The following is a 24,153-nucleotide window of genomic DNA, read 5'->3' as shown; positions in this document are numbered from 1 at the left end:
GCTACAGGTTGGAAGAAAAAAATAAAATGTAATAAACTACTTGCGAATGTCTATTTGACATAAATATCATCTACGATCTTAACCTAAAATCTTAACACTTTTTCATTATGATAAATACATTATAAACATACCCCTACAAATCGAATAACAATAATTCAAATTATCACCATTTTAATAAAAATGTTTTACCAACTTGATCTCTAGAAGAAAAAAATGAAATTTACAATTTTATTCGATTTGTTTTCTTTCGATTCGTTCGTTTTGATTCTCGCAAGAAATACCATTACAGTTACCACACAAGAATGAACATGGCCATATTGGATTTTAAACATGTATCATTGCGATTAAAAAAAAATAGTACAACAAAATATGATTTAATCTGCTGGTCTATATTCTTGTGTCAGTGTCACGTAATTTTTAAAAAAATGCCTTTAACCTCAGAGCAAAAATCGATTATATATACGCGAGTAAGGGATGGGGTTCCCATAAGGGACATTGCAGATGCATTAGGGATAAACAAAAAAACAGTGTTGTTGGCTAAACCCAAAATTCAATATAATTCAAATATCCTTATAGACCAGGAGTTCCATCTGGGACTACTAATTCTTGTACTGTTTTTTTATCGCAATGGTACATAGTTTATTACATCCAGATTTGCAATTACAGTAAATCATTTTCAATACAAATTCTGGTGCTACTGCGTTTGACATTGTTGTTGGAACTAAGGTATCCGTTTTTTTACTCCATCCACGTTCTGTTCCCTCTTCTCCGTTATTTAGTCAATACTGCATTTATAAATAGGTCCTATAATAATGATTTTCAGCTGCGTTAGTTGTTGGAGGTAAGGTAGCTAAATCAAAATTTTTACTATAAGTACCTGACGAGATGTAAGAGCTTTATATTTAAAATACCTCAACTGATCTAAATCTTTTGCTAGCCTATGTCGACCATATAATGAAAATAAGAATGTATTTCCAGCTTCGACTAGCTCAGATTTTTGTGCTGCAGGATCTAAAAAAACGGATGTAATTTGTCGCAGATGAGGATCTTTTTGCAACGTTTTGAAAGTCGCCAGTTTACATTACATTTTATTTTTTTCTTCCAACCTGTAGCCTAATTTTTCAAACTGTCACTGTATTTTTAAAAACAAGTTGTTTACAAAATGGTAACAAAAAGACCTTGGTTTAAGTGCAAATAGCCCCGACCGGAACAAGGTGGAGGCTGCTTTCGCACATTATTAGTACACATGTATTTAGTAAAGGATAGTTTTGACAATTTTTTTTAATTTTGAAATATTATTAAACCACTAATAAATATTTCTTGAAAATGTCACAAGGATTGTATTTCAGTTGAATTGATGCTAAATATCCATGTTATTTGCTAATAAGCTTAAAAAATTAGTAATTTGCATTTCGGTGATTTCTTTTAAAAATTGCTCGATTTTCAAAATTTTTTGTACGTCATTGCGTTAGGATAATAAACAATTTTTTATTGATTCTAATAGAGTCTTTTATTCGCTTAAATTTTTACCTCTTGAAGTTTTTCGCTATAACAAACCGTTTTCGAGTTATTTACATTTTTTCCCAAAAAGTACCAAAATTCAAGATGGCGGCCGATTTTTTTTGATGACGCACACATCGGACAAATGGGGACTTTTAGTATGTTAATGAAGGTTACTAAGGCTAACTATTTTCAATGGTCGCAGCTTTCTAAAAATTTTTGCAATTTCATCATGGTGAATGTCATAACTGCACTGGGGTACTAAGAATCGGTGAATGTCGAATTTGTGGACAAAATGGGGAAACACCAGAACACCTCATTACACAACCATTCGTGACATAAACTTTGGTAAAACTGATATCGGAGATGGAGAACTAACCTTTGTAAAACCGTCTCAGATTCTGGCTTTTGTCAAAGCCCTGAGACTGTATGATGAGTTATAACTCAAGATCTATAAGGTCGCAGTGATTAATTCCCCTCCCCACCCACCACACAATCTACAATTTAAATTTTTGCATGATTTAAGGTAACATTTTCTGTAATGTAAAATGAGAAAAATGCGTAAAAGAAGACCAAACTTTAGAAAAAATTATTATATTTTGTTTTTAAAAAATCACCCGCGAATCAATTTACACTCGCTTTCTTAAGCCGTAATGTCATTTATCATTGAAATCCGATCAGAGCTCCCCCCTAATTTTAATAGCTTAAGAATAAAATCTGATTTTCAATGAACGTAGATGACATATTTTCATCACGTCGTTTTTTTGCATATCGGAGCTAGGTAGGGAAGACGCGGAATTTAAAAATATCAAGCGTGAGATGTGTTTTTAATATTAGAATAACATTTGGAAGAAATATTCTGGAAAATCATAGGAAAATATAGTGAAAATGGTATTGCGTATATTTTTATAAAATCGTGCAACAAAATATTATTATTTTCATCTTAAATAAAAAATAATTAGCAAAATAAAACAGTAATTCCCTCCAATAAACCAAAATACTAATAAATTAAATAATTAAATTTAAATTAATTAATTAAATCTTCCCGAACAAGGTGTTATTCTGTTTTTATGTTTCTAGTTTTAATCATTTTTTAAAATAACAACATATGACCACAATTACTAATAACAAATATGACTAAAATTAGGTATTTCCGAGGGTATTTCTATTGAAATCTACTCTCAAATAAAACGTCATTTAATAATCAACCGGGCGCGTCTGAAAAATGGCTTACCACTATAACTTTTTTAGTTTTTCAGTTAAAAAAACGACATTTGGTATGTTAGTATATGACATAAATTAGGATTGGTTCAAGGTTATTAAAAGATAAGGTTGTCTCGTAACTTTTGAACCAATAGGAGCGAAGCGGAATAGTATTCTTCTGACGTAGACAGAACGTATAAAATCATAGATAAAAGGAATAAAAAATAAAATACAACTGACAAAAAGAGATAAATGGACAATACAATAAAGTAAACACAAATCAAACAACTGAAAACTATTGACGCCATACACTATAAACAATAAAGTACACAATGAATATCGATTCGGAAATGCACTGTCGGACTGTGGGCAGTTTTTATCCCTTTATCTATGTATCATTTCTATGACGTAGTAGATGACGTTTTCGATAATGGCGGATCGAGTTACGAGACAACCTTATCTTTTAATAACCTTGGGATTGATTGACGTATTCAATTGTTTTCGGTCACTTCCTGTTTTACCGGAAATGACTACAACTTTTGATTTTTAAATAGACACCCTCGGTATTTTTTTACTTTGCTCGATAGAAAATGACACTCTGAATAGAATGACATATCATATGTCAACTTTTGACATTTTCGCATATGTTTTATTTGAAGTTGTAACATGCGGCTTATAACGACAATTTGACTCGAAATACCAAGTGTGTGGTCTCAAATTATTTGTAGAAAAACGCTTTTTCTAAATATGCTAATGAGCCACCCTTGTTCTATTTGAAAAAATTGAGCTTTGATTAAAAATACGATTTGGGCATCTTTTAACCGGCCAGGACAAGACACTAAAAACATTAGACGATCAAATCTATTTTTCCAAGGCTCCTTGATTGCAAATCAGTGTTTATAACATAGCCATGGCACTCTAGATTGATATTTAAAATACGAGTTTTTGAGAAAAGTTGACATATGATATGTCATTCTATTCAGAATGTCATTTTCTACCAAATAAAGTAAAAAAAAATACCAAGGATGCCATTGGAAACTCAAAAGTTGTAGTAATTTCCGGTGAAACAGGAAGTGAACGAAAACAATTAAATACCTCAATCTATCCTAATTTATGTTATACCTATACTAACACACCAAATCCCGTTTTTTTATCTGAAAAAATAAAAAAGTTATAGGGGATGAGCCACTTTTGAGATGCACCCGGTAGATATGTATGTATTGAATTGTCACACCAAAATATACAGGGTGAGTTTTCTACGATGTTCTCTGTGGGTATTTCGGAAACTACTTGAGCTAGAAAGACGGTGGAATGGGGAAAAAATTGCAGTTTTGTGAGGGTGAAGAGTTTTGGATATTTTAACAATGCTCTCTAATTCCATTATAATCTATTTTAAACAAAAACATTTCAGCTAAAAATTGTAGATAATCACATCATTAATGAGATTGTGTTCTTCGTTTTTTTTTTCTAAAGCCTGTCGTCTTTGACATATGACACAAACATATGTTTTTTTAAATGAAAACTATTATAAGCTATTTTAGACAAAAAGTTTTCAGATAAAAGTTGTAGATAATCACATCCTTAATGAGATCGTGTCCTCTGTTTTTTTCCAAAGCCTGTCATTTTTGACATATCACACAAACATATGTTTTTTTTAATGGAAACCATAGTTGGCCATGGCTTCATAAAAAGCGCATATTTTAAACTTTTCAGCGATATAAGCTATAATATGTTTTCTTCGAAAAATAACTTTAGTTAGCCATGGAAACAAGTTCAATTGTCGTGGCTTTCAGTGATGTCAAATTGTCATATCCATACTTCAAAAATTTTAATCTATCCATATTTCAAAAATCTGCAGGGCGCATATTTATGACCCCACAAAACTGAAATTTTTTACCCATTTAACCGACTCTCTATCTTCAGTAGTTTCCGAGATACCTTAGAGAACATTGTAGAAAACTCACCCTGTATATAAAATTTTTGTTAATAATTTTTTTACATAAAATTATTTATTGGTTATAGTTAATTTTACTTTATCAAGTAATCTGAATTGATTGAAATTGCTACATAAATATAAAAATATACATTTATAACAGTTTTGTAAATCTCACTCTTAGTTTTTTTACATAAAATTATTAACCGGTGATTGTATTTGTAAATTTTAGTTTATCATCTCTGTTTAAATGTCTTCGAGAGCTGCTATCAACAGATTACTAATAATGTGAACTAACGAACATAGATTAGCGTGTGTTATTTGTAGTTACTTATTTAAAGGCATTATAGCAGTACTAAAATGTCGTTTAAAAGAAGCGTATTTGTATTTCTGTTTTTATTCTTTATTGTAAAGGTAAGGTATAATAATTTACTAAGATATAATTGTCACATTTTGAATATTTAGAGTTGATTAACAAATGCTTATCGTTTAAAAACAGATTTGGCTTTCATACTTTTAATGATATCTATTTATATTTATGGAATAAATTGCAAGTAATTATATTTTAGGCCACAGATAAAGTGAAATTATCAGTGTATTATGAGACTTTGTGTCCAGATAGTATAGAGTTTATAAACAATCAGGTTTATCCTAATTATGAAGCATTTGGACCAGATTTCGTTGAACTAGAATTAATTCCGTATGGCTTTGCTAAGGTAATAATGTTGTTTAATTTTTTTATATTTGTGTTTTGGACGACATTTTCTGTAGGAAATCGATGCAAATAACTCGAAAGTTTTTATCTGCCAACATGGACCAAAAGAATGTTATGGTAATGAAGTACATGGTTGCGCCATAGCAAGTGTACCAATATACGAAAGTATTAAATTTATTTATTGTTCGGAAAGTTCCACACCACCAACTTCTGAAAAGAATTTACAAGCGGTAAGTAATTTAATGCTGTTTTAAATTTATTTAGTCTACTAGGGTTACCTAGTTATGGCTAAAATAGCATATTATAAACAAACATTAACTAAAATCTATTTAAATTATCATGTGTTCATTTCAGAAGCTTTTCAAAATGTCTCACTGCATGCATTTCAATGCATTTCGGAAAATGGTAATGGTATAATATATAAAAAAATTAGACTTGTTTTTATTTTGCTCTTTCAGTTCTTAAAATGAAGAGTGAATAAATATCAAAGATGTAGAATAGATAAATCTTTATTAGTTCCAACTAATAACAATTACATCAATTGATTCAAAATAGGATGGAACATATTAACAGATCACAAAAAGATACTAAACAGCTAAAATAAACATTACATATTTTAAAAACCAAACTATCCTGAAAAATTTTCAATAAAATTATATCGTAATTATAATCTAATATACAATTTCCAAAAAAGAAAGAAACACAACATTGCCAAAAATGCTTTGGAAGGAAGAAACGAAAAATGCTGTTCTGTTACATTTGTAACTAATTTCCAAGAGGCCCATTTTGAATTTCTTATTTACAATGTTCTTTGCTTTAACTATAACCTCTTATACCAGGTGTGTCTCAAAAGTGGAGCACCCCTATGACTTTTTTATTTTTTCTGATAAAAACGAGATTCGGTATATATATGATATGACATAAATTAGGATTGATTGACGTATTCAATTGTTTTCCGTCACTTCCTGTTTCACCGGAAATTACTTGATTTTTAAATGGCACGCTCGGTACTTTTATACTTTATTCGATAGAAAACGATACTCTGAATAGAATGACATACCATATTTCAACTTTTGACATTTTAGCGTATGGTTTATTTGAAATTGTAACATGCGGTTCATAACGACAATTTGATTTGTCGAGTGTGTGGTACCATGTCGAGTGTGTGGAAATGCCAAGTGTGTGGTACCAAATTTTTTGAGAAAAAAATGCTTTTTCCAAATATGCTACTGAGCTAATCTCGTTCCATTGGAAAAAGTTGAGATATGATTAAAAATAAGATTTGGGCATATTTTAACCGGCCAGGACAAGACACTAAAAACATTAGACGATCAAATCTATTCTTCCATGGCTCCTTGATTAAAAACTAGCGTTTTTAACAGAGCTAATTAATTATTACTAATTAAAATACGTTTTTTAAGCGAGAATGTCAAAAGTTGACGTATGATATGTCATTCTATTCGGAGTGTCATTTTCTATCGAATAAAGAAAAAAAAAATACCGAGGGTGCTATTTAAAAATCAGAAGTTGTAGTCATTTCTGGTGAAACAGGAAGTGACCGAAAACAATTATTGAATAGGTCAATCAATCCTAATTTATGTCATAATATGACATAAATAGCCAGTTTTAGTATATTATACTAACATATCAAATCTCGTTTTTTTTATCTGAAAAATAAAAAAGTTATAGGGAAAATAAAAAGGAAAGAAAAGAAGAAAAAATAAAAAAAGTTACAGGGGTGAGCGACTTTTGAGACCCCGTACATAATATATAAATAATTTTACAATATTTTTTATAATATTCTTCTGATATTTGTCCATTCATTTTTTTGCATATAATTTCTTTTTGGTGTGACATGATATTTTAATGTTATATATAATCCAACTGTTGGTTTTTATTAGATATTTTAACTTTTTTACTTATCTTATTACAAACCTTGCTTACAAACCTGCAACCTTTGATTAAATGGAATTCTAAATTCCCGAAGAAAAGCTTATATCCAAGATTCCATTGTCTTAAGATCAAATTATAAATTTTATACTAAACTATTTTAAATCGTAATAGGAAAGAAAAAGACGCTTTGTAACACTTTAAAAATGTAGCTCTGCATAGTGTTTGTATTCATATACACATGATGTAAAGTACAACGAGAGAATACATGACAAGTGACACTAGTGGTCTTTCATTTTAATTGATAGGTACATTGCATTTCTCCATTTCAGTCATTTTTAGGGATTATTATGATTCTATTTTCTTGTATTTTTTACCGTTTTAGTGTGCCAAGAATATTGGTCTGTCTTGGTCTGTAATAAAGGAATGTTTGACAAACGGCCAAGCAGAAGACATAATGTCCGAAAACCGACAGAAAACTCAAAATCTAAACCCAAGCTTCATCCCATCCGTGACATTCAATGGTATTTTTAATATAGATGATCAGAATCAGTCAAGGAATGATCTGAAGAGTGTTATTTGCAAGTATTTGGATAATAAACCTCAACAGTGTAGTTCAGATGATGAAATATATTTGATTATGTTGTAAAGTATAATTTGAATATATAAAATTTGTTATTTGTATTGTTTATGTTTAATATTTTGTTTATAATTTCTTATTTATTATAAATTTTTATTCAGTAAAGAATATATTGAGCACATTGGGCTATTTTTATGCCCAATACTGTAACAGAAGTTGATTGAGTTGTTTCAAAAGTAGTTAAAATTTATGTACCTATACCCCTATACCCTACTATATTGTTTTTATTCAAGAGCTAAGAAATGTTAAATGGGGTATTTTAGCAGGTACTCTTATAATTTTTCATTTAGTCAATAACCATTATACAGTATGTACTCCAGTTGTCTTTATAAAAAGACAAACTTTTTTTTATTATTATTAATTTGAAAAAAATGCATTCTTCATAAAACTTTTTGCTTGTAAAAAAATGGTTTAACTCCGTTTATACTTTTCCAAATTTCCATACCGAGAAAATTAAAAACATATGGTTGAATTTTTTATTCTAGTCCTAAAAAATATAATTCTTTTCCGTGGCATTGAACTAAGTAAATTTTGTGCTTATTTAACATTTTAAAACAGCAAAAAATTTGACGCTAATTAAAATTTTATCAATAACAATCTATCAAAGAATGAAAACAAAATTACGTTATCATTGAAACGCGATTTGATTTATAGGAAAAAAATCAACCATGTTTATATTTTTTTTTAATTTTATCTAAACGATTTCTCTCTAGATATACAGGGTCTGGCAATAGTGCGTCGGGCATCTGTAGCTCCTATAATAAAAAAGTTAAAAATTTTGCATTTGAGAGAGAGAGAGAAAGAGAGAGAGAGAGAGAGAGAGAGAGAGAGAGAGAGAGAGAGAGAGAGCATCCTGTAAATTGATTGTAAATGACTTGAAAATTCAAGTATTTATACAGGGTGTCCCAGGCTGAGCCTGCGTTAGAAGTTTCTAGAGAACTACAATATCTAGATACGAGATTTTGTGCATATCATTGTTTCACAATGAGATCTATCGATTAAAAATATTTTCAATATGGCGGCACTTTCGGAAGTAGGTACCGGAAGTTGACAGCAACTTTCTTATATTAAATGGGTGACCCCATTTTTTATTACATACTTAAATTCTCTGTAAAATTTTATGAATTTTGATTTAAACACTCTATACCTAACGTTAACCGTTTTAGAGAAAAACAAATATTTATAATTTTTGGAGGAAAAAAACTGCCTCTCAAAAATATGTATAATAGCCTAAACCTCAAATTTAGTGATTACCACAGTCACTGTACCATAAAGAGAAGATAGAATTGAGCGATTAAAAATTTATCATAAATCATTTTTTTTTCAAATGGAAATCCACATTTTTATTTCACTCGTGAAAAGACTTTTCCCATACAGCACATCAAATCACATTTACGATGTGTTTACATTACTAGATGTAGACACAGGGTGACACAATTCTCCCGATGTAAATATTCAACGTTTACACATTGTAGTTCAACACGTATGCACAAAGGTTAAACGTCCGCCTCACAATGTAGCCACAGTATAGCATTTACGTATACATAAAGTAAGGGATACACAGTGTGCCGTAGGATACACAGTGCTTGTGTATTACGTTTAAACTATGTTTACACATTGCAGTTGTGACTACCGCGTGTATACGTATGAATTTTGCTTCGTATATACATCTTGTGCTAGATAAAACTACTTCTTATGAACGAATTTAGGAAATAATACAAGTTTTGATGCCTAACTTTTCGTTCTTTTTAAGAAATATTTATTCAATTATACCAATTATATCTTTTTAGAACGAAAATTAGGAATGCAAAACTTTGTATTTTCCAAAAGTATCTCGATCGTAAGTTCAAGAGAAATAGCAATTTTTGTTTTGTATTAAATGTACCATTTTTCTTCCATAAAATGGATTCAGTGGTTAAAAAATAAAATTCTTATATTTCTTTATATCATGGAACGCAATAGCGCAAATAACACAATAATAATAATTATTTACACCGCAGAAACCAGAAGTAAGAAAACACTGTAAATGAACAGAATTTGTATCAAAATGTATTAAAAATATAAGGAGCTAGTATAACAACATACTAAAATGGTAAACACCGGTATATTGCCACTATTTGGAGGACCTCGTTTAGTCATTTTTTTCTCCTCTTTTCCCTCCAAGCAGTTGATTTATTAGCATACTCATTCATCGAGCACTCTGTTGGACTTTGTTGTATTTTATTTCCAGATTAACAATCTCACCCTTAAATTTGATATGAAACTGATTATTGAATATTAAACATATCTGTATATCGATCCATCAATAACTTACCGAATATCAGTGTAAGAAGTTCTTTGAAATGTTTAAAATCTTTCTTTCTCTGGTCCATTTAGATTTTCATTATTTCCAAATTAAAAAAAAATTATATTGCAGAGCTAACTCAGCTAACCTCTTTATCATTATACGAGAATATTTGGAGTTTTCATTCATTGGAGTCAAAATTTGGTAAATTGGGTATCGAGTAAGGGAAGAGTCGCTGCTATAATATTAATAATACTCTTAGGAAGGTGTAACAAGCTAATTAAAAATTGGTACTTACCTGAAAATCTCTTTTAAACTACACACAAACAGAACATTTATATAGAGCTTCCGAATGATAAAACAATAATGGCTGCTAAACACATACCACTCCTAGAAAAGAGAAAGGAGAACACAACAGTACACTATTACAAAGTGTCTATATAGATATTTATATTATGTGTATACGTCACATTTTTACAAGGTGCGTACTATAAACACAACTATGATACGAAGTATCACACATACATATGACATATACATTGTATGTCTCATATACCGACGTCAGATTTCATCATTTTAATAATTATTTATTACGTTACAAAAAACTCTTTAGAATCTTGAGTGCATACGGTATACAACTAGTAAACACTGTATCACACAATTCTATCAATATAAACCTGCGTGTATCTCATATGTATATGTTAGAACTAGATGAACACTTAGGATCACTTTAACATATGTTGTTTCTCATGTGTCTCCCTTGTAGAAACGTAATTTCATTTGGACGTGCTATATGGGTTGTTACTTTCGTTTTTAAAATTTGTTAGGTTTTGACTATACATGTTCCTGTACCTAAAATAAATCGTTTTTAAGTTATTTAAGATTCAGCTTTAAAGCCTATACTTTTCTTGATTTTAACGAGTAGCCTATGACAGTATATTATAGATCATCATTTCCAAGCTAACTTTGGGCGCTGTTTTTTTTTCGATCGTACGGTATTTTATTAAAATATCAACTATTATATATCAATAAAGAACGAAAATACGAGATATATTTATATAAATAAACTTTTTAAACTTTTAAGGCAGCAGCAGTAGTTGTAATATAGCAAATTCAAATAATTAATTCATTTTCTGACAGATGTAAATAAATTGTCTGACTGTTTAACACTTAATGTCAAAGGAAGCTAGATAAAATTAAGAAAAATCGTTTTCAAACTAAATCTTAAATAACTTAAAAACGATTTATTTTAGATAGTCTAGTTAAAATGTAACGAATTGGAAAACCTTTTCACTAGTGAAATAAAAAAAGTGGGTTTCCATTTGAAAAAAAAAATATTTATGATAATTTTTAATGGCCCAATTCCATGACAGTTACCGCCATTATTACATATCATTTGAACAATTTAATTTTTGAAATAGATAGCCACATGGCTCTTCTTTATGCCACAGGGGCTGTGATAATCACTAAATTTGACTTTTGGGCTGTACAAATTTTTTTGACAGGTAGTTTCTTTCGTCCAAAAATTTTAAATATTTTTTTCTTAAAAATGCTTCCAAGGAAATATCTCGACAAAATATCGCAATTTTGTAAGTCCTCCAAGATCCGAGGGGCCCCTGGATGTCTCAGGCCCGTGGCCCCCGTTATACTAAAGACTTCACTGCTCATCATCAGTAATGAAGCTAGAATACAAGTTATGCTGTGCATTGGTTGCAATTTATAATGTTTATTCAGTAAAAATAAATAATGAAACCATTGAAAAATAACTTAAAACCTAAAATAAATAAATTCAGTCTCAAAATATATAAAAATAATAATTATTCGATATTTTAAACAAAGAAAATTACTCCTTGATTTAATTTCCTAAATAGAAAATGCCATTGACAATTATTGGGGCCTGATAATTGATAATTAAGTAAATATCTGCTTCCATTTATACTGTTTATAGTTGGCGTATACGTATGGTTTGCATACTCCACCTATAATCTGCTTTATAACTACTGAACACATATTGGCCTTGTTTGCCAGTTGAATAAAAAATTTCTTATTAAGATTCGGAGGCCCCCTAAAAGACGGGGACCGGTGCGGACCGCCCCTTCCGCCCCCCTTCCATAGTCTACCACTGGTATAGAACAATATTAGAGAATTAAACAATAAGAGTAACATTTTAAATGTGGCTTTATTACATGTCATTATAACATGCATTATAATATAGAAATGTATTGAATATATAAATTTGCATTAATTTTTATCGTTGTTTTTTTTTTATTAAAATGGATCTTTACATTTTTGAGGAAATCGTAAAAAAGTAATTTTGTCCCAAATTCACAGGGTGTTTCATTAAAAATACATTTTTTAATATTTCAAAAATATAAATATTAATATAAAATAGCTCTATTTCATTATATATTATTCTATTGGACTCCGCGAAAAAAAGTTTCATATTATTATGTTGCGTTTGATCAAAGAGTACCTTTATTTAAATTGTCAGACAACTGATATACGAGGTGTACCTAACTGAAATCGCAACATTTTCAATACCACCCTGCAGAGCATCATAAAAACTAAGCAAGTTATGGCAATTTTGTTTGATAAAAAAGTAGTTTATGTTGTTTAAAATGTGTAAAAAAATGCTAAAAAATAATTGCAGCCAAAATAAGTCTCAAAAGTCTGTGTAATGATCTAAAACCAATGACAAAATAAATAAAAAATATAAAAATAAATAAATTATCAATGTATTTTCAACAGTGTTATCAAACAATAATCTAATTATAAATCCGCGTGGACTCCTTTCCGTCTTGTTGAAATGTCGCCACGGCTTTCTATAAATCATAATATATTTAAATTTTGTTCGTAATATTACTGCGGTCCCCTATTTACGCTAATTATCTCGTTGATCCCCGATGATGTGTGTACAGTGTGCTTTTCTTTGGAGACTTTTGTATAACTTAGATTAACGCGTTAAGAACTTCGTTGAATAGGTACATGTGGTAGAGAACAATAGTACGAAGTATTATATAGTTAATATTAATAACCCTACTACCAAAAATATTTGTGATAGTGTATTTTTAATTATATTGATATGTGGAGTATTTATTTTATTTGTGCCCTTATGGGATTATTCAAGTTAACGGTAAGTTAGATATATACGGAATTCCAATAATATAACGCAAATATTATATTCAGTGGTTCAAAACGTTGAGGTTCAGAAAAATCATACTGTAGGTATTTGATACACCACAAAGATGTACACAAATTGGAAAAATATATTTTTTAATAACATATGTGGTTTTCTAATATTAAAATATTAAGATAAAGAGAAACTTGGTCACACAGCTAGGTGTTTCTGTATGGAGATCATTTTTAAAGAGTTCTTATATAAAAGTCAAAGCAAAAGTGTTCTTAAAAGAACTTTAAAAATAATTATACTACACTATGCACTTCGAATACGGTTCTGTATGTGATGCGCGCTGTAAACAGTATGTCTCTCAGTGGCGTAGCAAGGCGGTGTCCAAGTACCTGCGGGGCGGCAAAAAATTGTTATAAAGGCGGCGGACGGATTCTGTAGGGGCGGCAAACCTCTTTCCTAGAGGCTCTCCGCCCCGGGCGCCCTTAACCCACGCTGATGTCTCTGAATTGTGTTTAGAAGATGAAACACTTTTTTATTATTAACTTTGTGAGAAAAATACATTCTTCATAAACATTTTTGCTTGTTCTAAAATAGTTAACCCCGTTTATAGTTTTCCAAATTTCCTTACTGTCTTAGAGAAAAATTAAAAAATATATGAATATTATATTTGAATTTTCGTCTCAAAATTCATAACGCGTTTCTATGGTAATATCATTTTTAGGTTTTCATTCTTTGATAGATGGATACGTGGCTAACGTCATATTCAAGGCCTGACTGTTTTGACAGTTCTACCGAAGTGGTCCAGAATTAGTAGTCGTAAACAAACCAATTGTTTTCATTAGTTTCGCAACAAATCTGTGTTTTTACGCGTTTCTATGCTAATAAAATTATACTAAATAATTTTGAGTGAATAGTGAACTATCTAGATCCGATTCATAACATCGTACCCGCGAAAAAAACCATACTTTCGGTAAAAATTGTAGTAACACCGGCGATGCCGGCTGTGTGTCCGGGCTAGGAAAAAGTTGGTGAATTTATATAAAAACATAATTAATAGCGTTAGTGTTAGTGTATAGTGTTAAACCAACGTAAATGACGTGTATTTTTATGTAAAACCAGTTTTCGTTTCTTTATTTTTACTTTGTGAAATAAAAAATTCCGCGACATTGTTCTGTGCCTGTGCCTTGTAGCAGCAATTATAATAAGTCCTCAGGATCTGTCTACATTCTCTTTCCCAACAATATTAACTGTAACTAGGTCACGTCCAAAACCTACAGAACATGCTGTGCCTACAATTTTTCCAAATCAACCCTCTTATGGACCCTCTGTGCATGTTCCCATAAAGAGAAAACGTTCCGATGAAAGAAAACAAGATTTGGAAATTCAGGATGAAATAAATATTGAAAAGTATTATTATTATTATGAAATATATATTATTATTATGAAATGGCAATATATTTTAAAGAAATTAAATGAATTTGTACTTTATTTCAGTATTTTATATAAAAAAAATGATATCTTTATCTTTTTATTTACGATTTATGGAGATGGTTACTTGATGAACATCGAACTACAAATTACTTAATGTTAATAGTTAATTCTATCTGATATCCACATTTTTTAAATATGTTAGGCAAATTTTTACAATTATTTTTAATTAAACTTTAAAATGTATTCTGCCGTTATCATATACAATACATTTTCTTAACTTGTCGATAAACGTATAGTTTTCAAATTTTTTAATATTTGGAAACTTTTTATCACAGGTATATTATTACTAGTTGCTAAATACTCGCTAATGCAATTTTAGGACACGCTTTTTATTATCTAGATTTTATTTTATTCATCTTATGCTGTAGTTTATTTCATATTAATATTCGTGCTTTAGATCTAAATTTTAATGCTATTCAATTACTTTAACGCGATAAAAAGTTAATGTTATTTTTTAATACCTTTCTGTATAATATTTTTCATATTGGCTATTACAATTTGGCAAAACTATCAATAAATACTATTATTTATGCAAAAACTATATGCAGTACCATATGGCACAATACAAAAGCCCGACTAGTGTGGTGACGTCACAAATCGATGTCTCTGGCCTGTATGTCATATTGGTTATGATGGATAGTATTAACAGCGGCATTAATTTTGATCAACGTCATGTTTTTGGGTGTTTTAATATATTAAAGAAGCACAAAAGTTTTTGGGTAAATGCTATGGAAGAGGTGATTATAGATGTTGTGCTTCTTTAACTAAAATAGCAAAAAATAGCAATGACGTTAATAAAAATTAATACTTACCATCTATCAAAGAATGAAAACGAAATGATATTACTATAGAAACGGGAAATAATTTTGGGAAATTTGGAACAGTATAAACGGGATTAAACGGCGTCAGCGATGGTAATAAAATGAAAATCGCTGTCATTTTATATGTAAAATTATATGGGTAATGTCATCGATGTTCATTTCCAAGCCAACTGGATGCCATTTTTTTCTGGATCATGCGGTATTATATACTATTTATTATATGATTTATTATTTATATTAAATCAGAATTAAAATATGGATCTAAAAACATTTAATTGGTATTAAGAAGTCTTTAATAAATAGTATATAATATGAATTCGATTGATAATTTAATATTATTTGTAAAATAATCATTTCAATTACGCTAGTGTAATAAAGCGTTGAAAAACAAATGAAAGAACTGTAATATTTCTTTTTCTAGTGCCTTAAGTAATTGTCCGGCCAAATTATAGCCGGTACTGCCAGTTACGATTCTTGTTTTTATGAAACGTAAATTGTGGATGTGGTTCGTTCAAATGAACTAATATGAGTGGTAGGAGTCGATTCAATATGAGAAATTGAATTGTGTGATTCGATTCACTAAAAAGAATCGTAATGTCCATCACTATCGCTGACGCCGTTTTTTTTTCGATCATATTGTACTATTCTACCGCTAAAATCGTGTTTGGTTTGGTTTGATTTGGTTTATACGCAAATATATAAGCAATATCAAAAAATATGTTTTTAAAGGTAAAGCAAGTTTCTCCAAAGCATGCTTAAATTACAGTAATAGGTATTGTATGTTAGGTATAACATTATTGTTTTTGTTTAAAGATGTTCTTTTGACGAAATAGATTGTTCAACAAATTTTATAAAATTGAGAGGGTCTATTTATAACAGAACATTACTTAGTGATATTGTTTTATGCAGTACATACGAGAAATTGATTATTTGCTGGTTGTTGACATTATTTCATATTCTCAATATTGTAAATATCTAATATAATAAAGGTCATCACTATATTTTTTCTTTTGTATGTAATTTCTGTTATTGATATTGATACTAATATTTCAAGAATACAAAGAAACATATACGCACAAAGAAAATACAATTTCAAAAGACAAAAGAAAATTGATTGTTTGACTGGGGTTGAGTTTACTTTATCACTATAAAATTTACTGATTACTTGAGAAACATCTTGGTAATATTCTAAAATTCGAGTTTAGTTCTCGAATATTCTAAAACTCGAGTTTAATTATGTGGACAGTGTAATCAAAAATATTAAATTATAAGCATTAAGACAGTTGTATTTGCAAATCGGCGCATATTAGGCTATACCATCATGAAAAAAATATCTTATCCCTTTTGATTTGTGCAAAAGTTTTTTTTATATATTTGTTTAGATAAATGCATACAGGGTGGTCTTCGTCAGCATATTCTGCAGATAAAAATAAGTAAAAAAATAAATTGTGACTTTCTATCCACACGGAACCGACGAAAAACGTAACAATAGAATAAGAATACCATGCAATCCAATTGAAATTAACCAAGAAAGATCAGAATTGGCTATAACTAAATGTAACTTTTCTAACATGTCTTGAAAACCGTTCTCTAAAAAACGTAACATTAACCGGTTAACGTGTCCTCGAAAATGTATGGTCAAGAAAAGTTAAACCAATAATCCTACACGCTTTTCTTCATTTGAAAATTTCATATTTACAATTTTTGCTTATTTTAATTTACAAAGTTTGGTTGTGACAGCTTCACATTTCCGAGAGCAAAGACGAATAAACTTGTTTCCATGGCTAACTAAGTGAAATTGTTTAAAAATTATAAGAATTGGCTATAACTCATGCTTGGCTAACTAACTAAAAAGTAATTTTTCGAAGAAAACATATTTTAGCTTATATCACTGAAAAGCTTAAAAAACGGCGCTATTTATGAAGTCATGGCCAACTATGGTTTCCATTTAAAAAAAAACATATGTTTGTGTCATATGTCAAAAATGACAGGCTTTAGAAGAAAACGGAGGGCACAGTCTCATTAAGGATGTGATTATCTACAACTTTATTCTGAAAACTTTTTGTCTAAAACAGCTTATAATGGAGTTAGAGACAATTTTTAATTAGCCGAAATTTGTTTTTTTCGAAATATCTAGTAAGCCATGAACTTTTTCAAAAATCTGAAAGGCGCATATTTATGACCCCACAAAACTGCAATTCTTTCCCCATTTAACCGACTCTCTATCTCCAGTAGTTTCTGAGATACCCGCATAGAGAACATCGTAGGAAACTCACCCTTTATAATTTCCGTGACTTTTTACGTAAAAAATGTCTCTTGGTAAAAATCGCTACGAGTAACCGTTCTCAAGATATTTAGACTGGAAATAGTCAATACATGTCATTATTGACAAAAAATAAACACGTTGAGTACAGAGTTACTTGACTGAAATAATTAATTAGGGAAATTTTTATTTTTTTACGTAAAAAATGTCGTAAATGTATATTTCTTTACTCAGTAGTTTTATACAGGTACGGACTAAAAGTTGTTACTTTTCAAACCAGTTTAAAATATCTAGGTAGCGCCCTCTACAAGTCTCTCTCATATTGGCATCAAAATCAAATTTATCATGTCAAAAAACTCCCAAACACCAATTTTCATCCAAATATTTACGTTACTTTATGAATTATTTGGATAAAATCGAAATAAAAATGGAATCTACACCCTGTATCTCCGAAACTAAGCATTTTAGGACATACATTTATAGGAACTTTTTTACTTATTTTTATCTGCAGAATATGCTGGCGAAGTTTCCGGAATACAGTTCGGATTACCCTGTAGAATGTAGGTTACATAGAATTTAACATTACATGTTATTGTTTGGTATAAAACATTACAGTCCCATGTGTCTAATCATATTAAAAAAAATTAAATCCCCTCTGTCACTGGTGAGATGTCTTGAGATATTGTCTCGACCCCCTCCACTTCCCCTAATCCACCGTAAGATCTTTCAAAATTTATATTTTGAGTATAAATCCCTTGGATTTCTTTAAAAAATACAATTTAATTTATTATTTTTATTAAGATTAATAAAGACTAGTATCAGAGATAGTTTAGATCGTAATTTAAAACCACAGATCGTAATCTAAAACCATACATATCACTTAACAATGCTTAAGCGGGAACTACTAAAATTAATAGGGAACATTCATTTTATTTCAGTCGATTAAGACTAGTGCACTGTCTCAAAAGTGACTGTTGATACTAACAAATCTACGTGGTTTTCAGTAAAATCATCTGGTCCTTCACCTTCGTCCTGGTTTAACCCCTCCAAAACGTTGTTACGTTGTTACTTGCGCACAGTTCTGTAGTACGTCTTGTGAAAGTTAAATTGTAAGCCATAATTTTTCAACTAATAAGGAATTGAAATTACTTTAAATTAATCTGATTTTCTTACAGTTTTACACTATTTTTTGCCGGAAAAAAATACGTGATATTTGCGCCAACCCCCTTCTCCCTACCTGAGATTTAGTGAGATTCGGCGTGACCCCTTCCCGCTAAAGATGTTCCTTCTAATTTTGCAAATAGCAATGTTGTTTGATTTATATTTTTATTTTAGGTAGCTTTAGATGTTGCAATATACTATGAAGCTTTGTGTTCGGACAGTGTCGATTTTATCACTAGACAACTTTATCCCAGCTATCAAGATTTAAAAGATCATTTGAACATCAATTTTGTCCCATATGGCAAAGCCATGGTAAGATTGACTTATTTAAATTATTTATTTAAAATTGAATATAAATTAAAAACAAAATATCTACAATATACATTATTAAAGAATATAATATAGGTAGGTATAGTAGGGCGATAGTGAAACTCGTTATGGTCATTTTAATTCTCAGGTAAATTATTTTTTTATTTTTTAGACGTCTTTGTCTAAATCTTTTCTGATTTGTTAGGCAGTAATCGTTAAAATGTTACAAAACCACTAAAAAGCTTATTTACTTAGCATATATTATATGAACCTAAAAAATGTCTTCAGCTGCAACTACAAAATTAAGTAAACAAAAAATGATAGATGATAATGTAGACGCTAAAAGAAAGACATTAAAAGAACTAAAATTAAATTTAAAGATAATTAAAAATTTTAAACAATTGAAAGCAATTGAAGAAAAAAGGTATTAACTAAATATCTAATAAAATTACTTTCTCTGCTCTCTTCTGCTTCATTAAATATTAGTCATGATTTTCAGATTTGAATTATTTGATATTATAAAATATAAAGACCTTATAAATATTAAATATTAATAATTTTTTAGCATGGATATAACGAGCAAATAGAAAGATATATTTTCAATTGTCAACATGGTAGGATGGAATGCAAAGGAAATACTTTCCAAGCGTGTGGATTAAATCAAACAGATAGTCAAGATACCAAAGTTGAATTTGTTAATTGTGTCATGTCAGCCAGAAATCCTTCCAATCCTCATTCTATACAAAAGGTTAGAGTAATACTTCCATCACGGCAAATTTGACAGTGGAGAAAATTACGTGAACTGTATTTTTTGTTGTTTTAATTTTCTTTTTAACTACAGCTTATTCATAAACAGCTTCCCGACTTACAATCATTGAAAACAGGAAATAGCCATCTTATCCGATAGTCAAGCAGCACTAAAAGCGACTAACTCAGTAACCATCCATTCGAAGCTGGTCAAAGAATGCCTAGAGAAGCTAAACGAATTAGGCAAAGTAAATAAAGTCCTCTTACTCTGGGTGCCCGCTCACCAAGGGATACATACATACATACTGCCATTACTCGCTGACGAGTATTTGACACGCATCAAGAAGATGGTTGCGCAAGGCATTTTCTTTCATGAGCTTTTCTGTGACTGAAAAGCCCTATACTTTTTGCTTACTCTTTACTTTTTGGTTGTCGCTGTTAACCGAGTTTACAATTCCTCTCCATTCTGTTCTATTGTGCGCTGCTTCTTCCCACTCATTCTGCATGTTTATCCCCTTCAAGTTTTCATGGAAAATAACTTTGTACCTTTTGATACCGGTTTTCTCTTACCATCTACAAGCTCACCGTAAAGCAGAGATTTTGGTAGGCCGTTTTCTTGCATTCTGCATACGTGACCAGCCCATCTTAAGCGGGATTTTGTAATCATGACTTCAGTGCTCTCGCAGTTAGCTTTCTCAAGGACCGATACGTTTTGAGACATGCTGGAATCATTTGATTTTAAAGAGTTGTCTAAGGTGTCTCTGTTGCAACTTGTTTAATGCGTTCATGTGTCGGCACCCAGGGATGAAGAAGAAGGCAATGACACAGCAAACGATCTAGCTAGAAAAGGAGCAAACATTCCACTAACTAGACCACAACTAACTTGAGACTGTAAAATGTCAAAGCCTTAGACTGTTATAATTCGTTACAACTTAAAAAAGGGGAACGCTCAATAAATCTGGAAGGTCGCAGTGATTAACCCCTCTCCTAAACATTCTCCATTCTACATTTTACAATAATTTGCACAAAAATTTCCGTACTTACTTAAATATTCTTTTGCTTTCTTAGCTCTATTGATGCTTCGTTTTCAAAAAGAAGATCGAGGCTGATCGTCTGACTATTGACAGGTATATGAAAATAGGTGCAGTAGATGACACCCTCATACTCAATTACAAGCAAAGACGCAAAGGCCAACTGATTCTGAATAAGCTGTGGTCCTAACTAAAATTTTTACCCTAACTGAAGTCTATCAAACGCGAGATATAGGAACAATTTTAACAGACTATGTCCAAAAACTGATATGAAAAATAATTTTTATGATAGTGATAAACAATTCCATCACTGTATTCTTTCGTTCGATACACTATACATGGTTCGGCAATAGTGCGTCGGGCATCTGTGTAGCTCTCAGAATAAAATCAAATTGGAAATTTTGTTTAAGTGCAAACCTAAAGTATGTAGTAGGATGTATTTCAGGAAAATAATTATTTAACTTCTAAAGGCTCGCTCAAAAAAGTGTGAGTGGATCGGGATGATTTTTTTTTAAATGGAACACCCTGTATATTATTGCATTTTTGGCTTCTTTTCAGATCACTTTAGATAATCCTAAGATATGAGTAAATATATTTCGATAGTTTCAGAGATATATAAATAAAAAAAATATATTTTTCAAACTTTTTTAAAAAAATTATTAAAAATACAAGAACTGTCCTGAAATCAAAACTATATTAGGTATTTACTTTAGATGGTCTATACTTACTTTGTTATAAATATCGTAATCTTAAATCATACAGGATGTTCAAAATTATACGCCAAACTTTCCAAAATATAAAATAATTTTTCTTTGTTTTTTTTTCAAATGGATCACCCTGTATATTATTTTTAATAGATGGAGAATTAAAAAACGAACATTTTTTGTATTCAGAGTATTTCAAAATATTGACGGTTTGGCAGATATTCGTGGTTTAATATTTCATTTTGCACAGTAAATTTTTATCAAAGCCACCCAAATTTTCTCTGGTATTTTACCGTTGAAGGAACCATATGAAATAATACTGCGTGTATCTGAAAAACCATTAAACATTTTGAAATATTTTAAATACAAAAAATGTTAATTTTTTAACACTCCATCTAATAAAAAAATAATATACAGGGTGTTTTAAATTTATTCAAAAAAACAAAGAAAAAATATTTTATATTTTAGAAAGTTTAGCGTAGAATTTTGAATACCCTGTATGATTTAAGATCACGATATTTATAACAAAGTAAGTACAGACCATCTAAAGTAAATACCTAATATAGTTTTAATTTTAGGACAGTTCTTGTATTTGTAATAACTTTTTTAAGAAGGTTGAAAAATATATATTTTTTATTTATTTATCAATATCTCTGAAATTATCGAAATATATTTACTCATATCTTAGGATTACGTAAAATGATCTGAAAGGAAGCCAAAAATACAATAATACACGGGATGTTCCATTAAAAAAAATCATCCCGATCCACTCACACTTTTTTGCGTCACCCTATAGAAGTTAAAATATTTTTCTGAAATACATCCTCATACATTAGGTCTGCAGTTAAACAAAATTCTCTAGTTTTTTATTCTAGGAGCTACAGATGCCCGACGCACTATTGCCGGACCCTGTATAATATGATTATAAGTCATCAATAAGCGTAAAAATAACACTTCACTTTGAGTTTTGCTATGTATATATTAATATTTGTTAACGGTAACATTGGCAGCTTAACCATAGTATAAAGAAACTAGTAGCTTTATGTCAAATCCTTTATTCTTTTTCTGCCACTTTATATGACCTTGTTCTCGCGTCCCGTGACCACTGACGTAGTATATATAGTATAGTCGTGGCACTCGCCATAGTTTCACAGAGATGTATTTAGGAAAATATGAGTTCACAATAAAATAAAATAAAAAAAAATTATCATCGAGTAAAAACTTGCTCGAAAACAGTATATTTTCACATTTCGTGTAAGTAACAATTCTTCTGTATCTGAAAACCTTCTTGATGGGAAGAAATGCGGAAAAAATATATAATGACATATTTTTATATGGTTTTGGTTTTATTTTAGTGTGCCAATCAGACCAACTTGGATTATGAGAAAATGCGCCAGTGTGCCACTTCTCGTGAAGGTGATACATTGCAAGTACTAAACGGCAACAAGACCTGGAGTTTAGAACCTAACTTATACGAAGTTCCCACTATAGTTTTGAATAACGACATAGCAATAGATCATCAGGTTCAAAATTTGGCAACGTCTGATTTTAAAAGATTAATTTGTGATAATATAATAGATCCAAAACCAGATACCTGTGTGACGAAGACCTTGCTAAGGAAGATAAAGGATTTCTTTTTGTAGATGCATGTTCCTTCTTTATAATCATAAACTATATAAAAGAAATAAAAACGTCTTACATTAAATAATTATTTATAGGGCCCATATTTTCATCAATTCTATAAAAATATAGATAATCATATGAAACAAATGTTATGAAAAATAAATGATTTTGTTTTAATTTTACTCGTAAGTGTATTTCGTACAGAAAATTTTTAATAAAATTTCATTTGACCACAGCCCATTTATAACCAGCCTGTCGACTATCTGATCATTTACATGAAAATCAGCGAGCCTACTAGATTTGACTTATCTTAGGGTAAATAACATTGAAGCTTCGATTAAAAAAGGATCGAGGCTGGTGTTCTATAGTACGAGTACAGTATTTTCCAGCCGTTTTTGTCGCCGTTTATTTTCGATCGTATGGTAGAATCTTTGGAGTTCTATTTTTAGAGTAAAAAATCTTATTACTAAGCTTTATTGTCCCATACAATTTTTTTTAGTTCATCTTTGCCTGTAATTTGTTTCTTACTATGATAGAGACATTTTTACCAAGTGGATATATGAAATCTTATCATATATTTTGTCTGATCTAATCATAGGGTTCAATAGATCATCAGGGTCGTATTAGTTTAAAATTACTGCCCTAATTTTAATATAATAAAATCCCTAAACCCAATTAAACAAGTAGTTCTATTTACAAAAAAAAATC

General features: G+C 30.1%; 1 protein-coding gene across 1 annotated transcript; it reads left to right on the top strand.

Moving 5' to 3' along the window:
* Nucleotides 1-4,783: 4,783 nt before the first annotated feature.
* LOC115881410 lies at nt 4,784-23,530 on the top strand. Its single transcript, XM_030898869.1, has 8 exons — nt 4,784-5,050; nt 5,206-5,352; nt 5,408-5,581; nt 7,627-7,887; nt 13,227-13,298; nt 19,206-19,343; nt 19,906-20,088; nt 23,178-23,530. Exons 1-8 carry the CDS (start codon nt 4,997-4,999, stop codon nt 23,463-23,465), a joined length of 1,317 nt encoding a protein of 438 aa, XP_030754729.1. The 5' UTR covers nt 4,784-4,996; the 3' UTR covers nt 23,466-23,530.
* The last annotated feature ends 623 nt before the right edge of the window (nt 23,531-24,153 follow it).

Source organism: Sitophilus oryzae, unplaced genomic scaffold, assembly GCF_002938485.1.
Source record: "Sitophilus oryzae breed Bouriz unplaced genomic scaffold, Soryzae_2.0 scaffold_1718_pilon_pilon, whole genome shotgun sequence".
NCBI lineage: Eukaryota > Metazoa > Arthropoda > Insecta > Coleoptera > Curculionidae > Sitophilus > Sitophilus oryzae.
The sequence above is the reverse complement of the archived record's forward strand: the minus strand, read 5'-3'. Positions and strand labels throughout refer to the sequence as shown.

Excerpts from the sequence above, each read along its gene's own strand:
- LOC115881410 (XM_030898869.1), top strand. The coding sequence starts at position 4,997 with ATGTCGTTTAAAAGAAGCGTATTTGTATTTCTGTTTTTATTCTTTATT. Across the intron at positions 5,353-5,407 it reads TTCCGTATGGCTTTGCTAAG|GAAATCGATGCAAATAACTC; the intron begins GTAATAATGTTG and ends CATTTTCTGTAG. Across the intron at positions 20,089-23,177 it reads ATCCTCATTCTATACAAAAG|TGTGCCAATCAGACCAACTT; the intron begins GTTAGAGTAATA and ends GTTTTATTTTAG.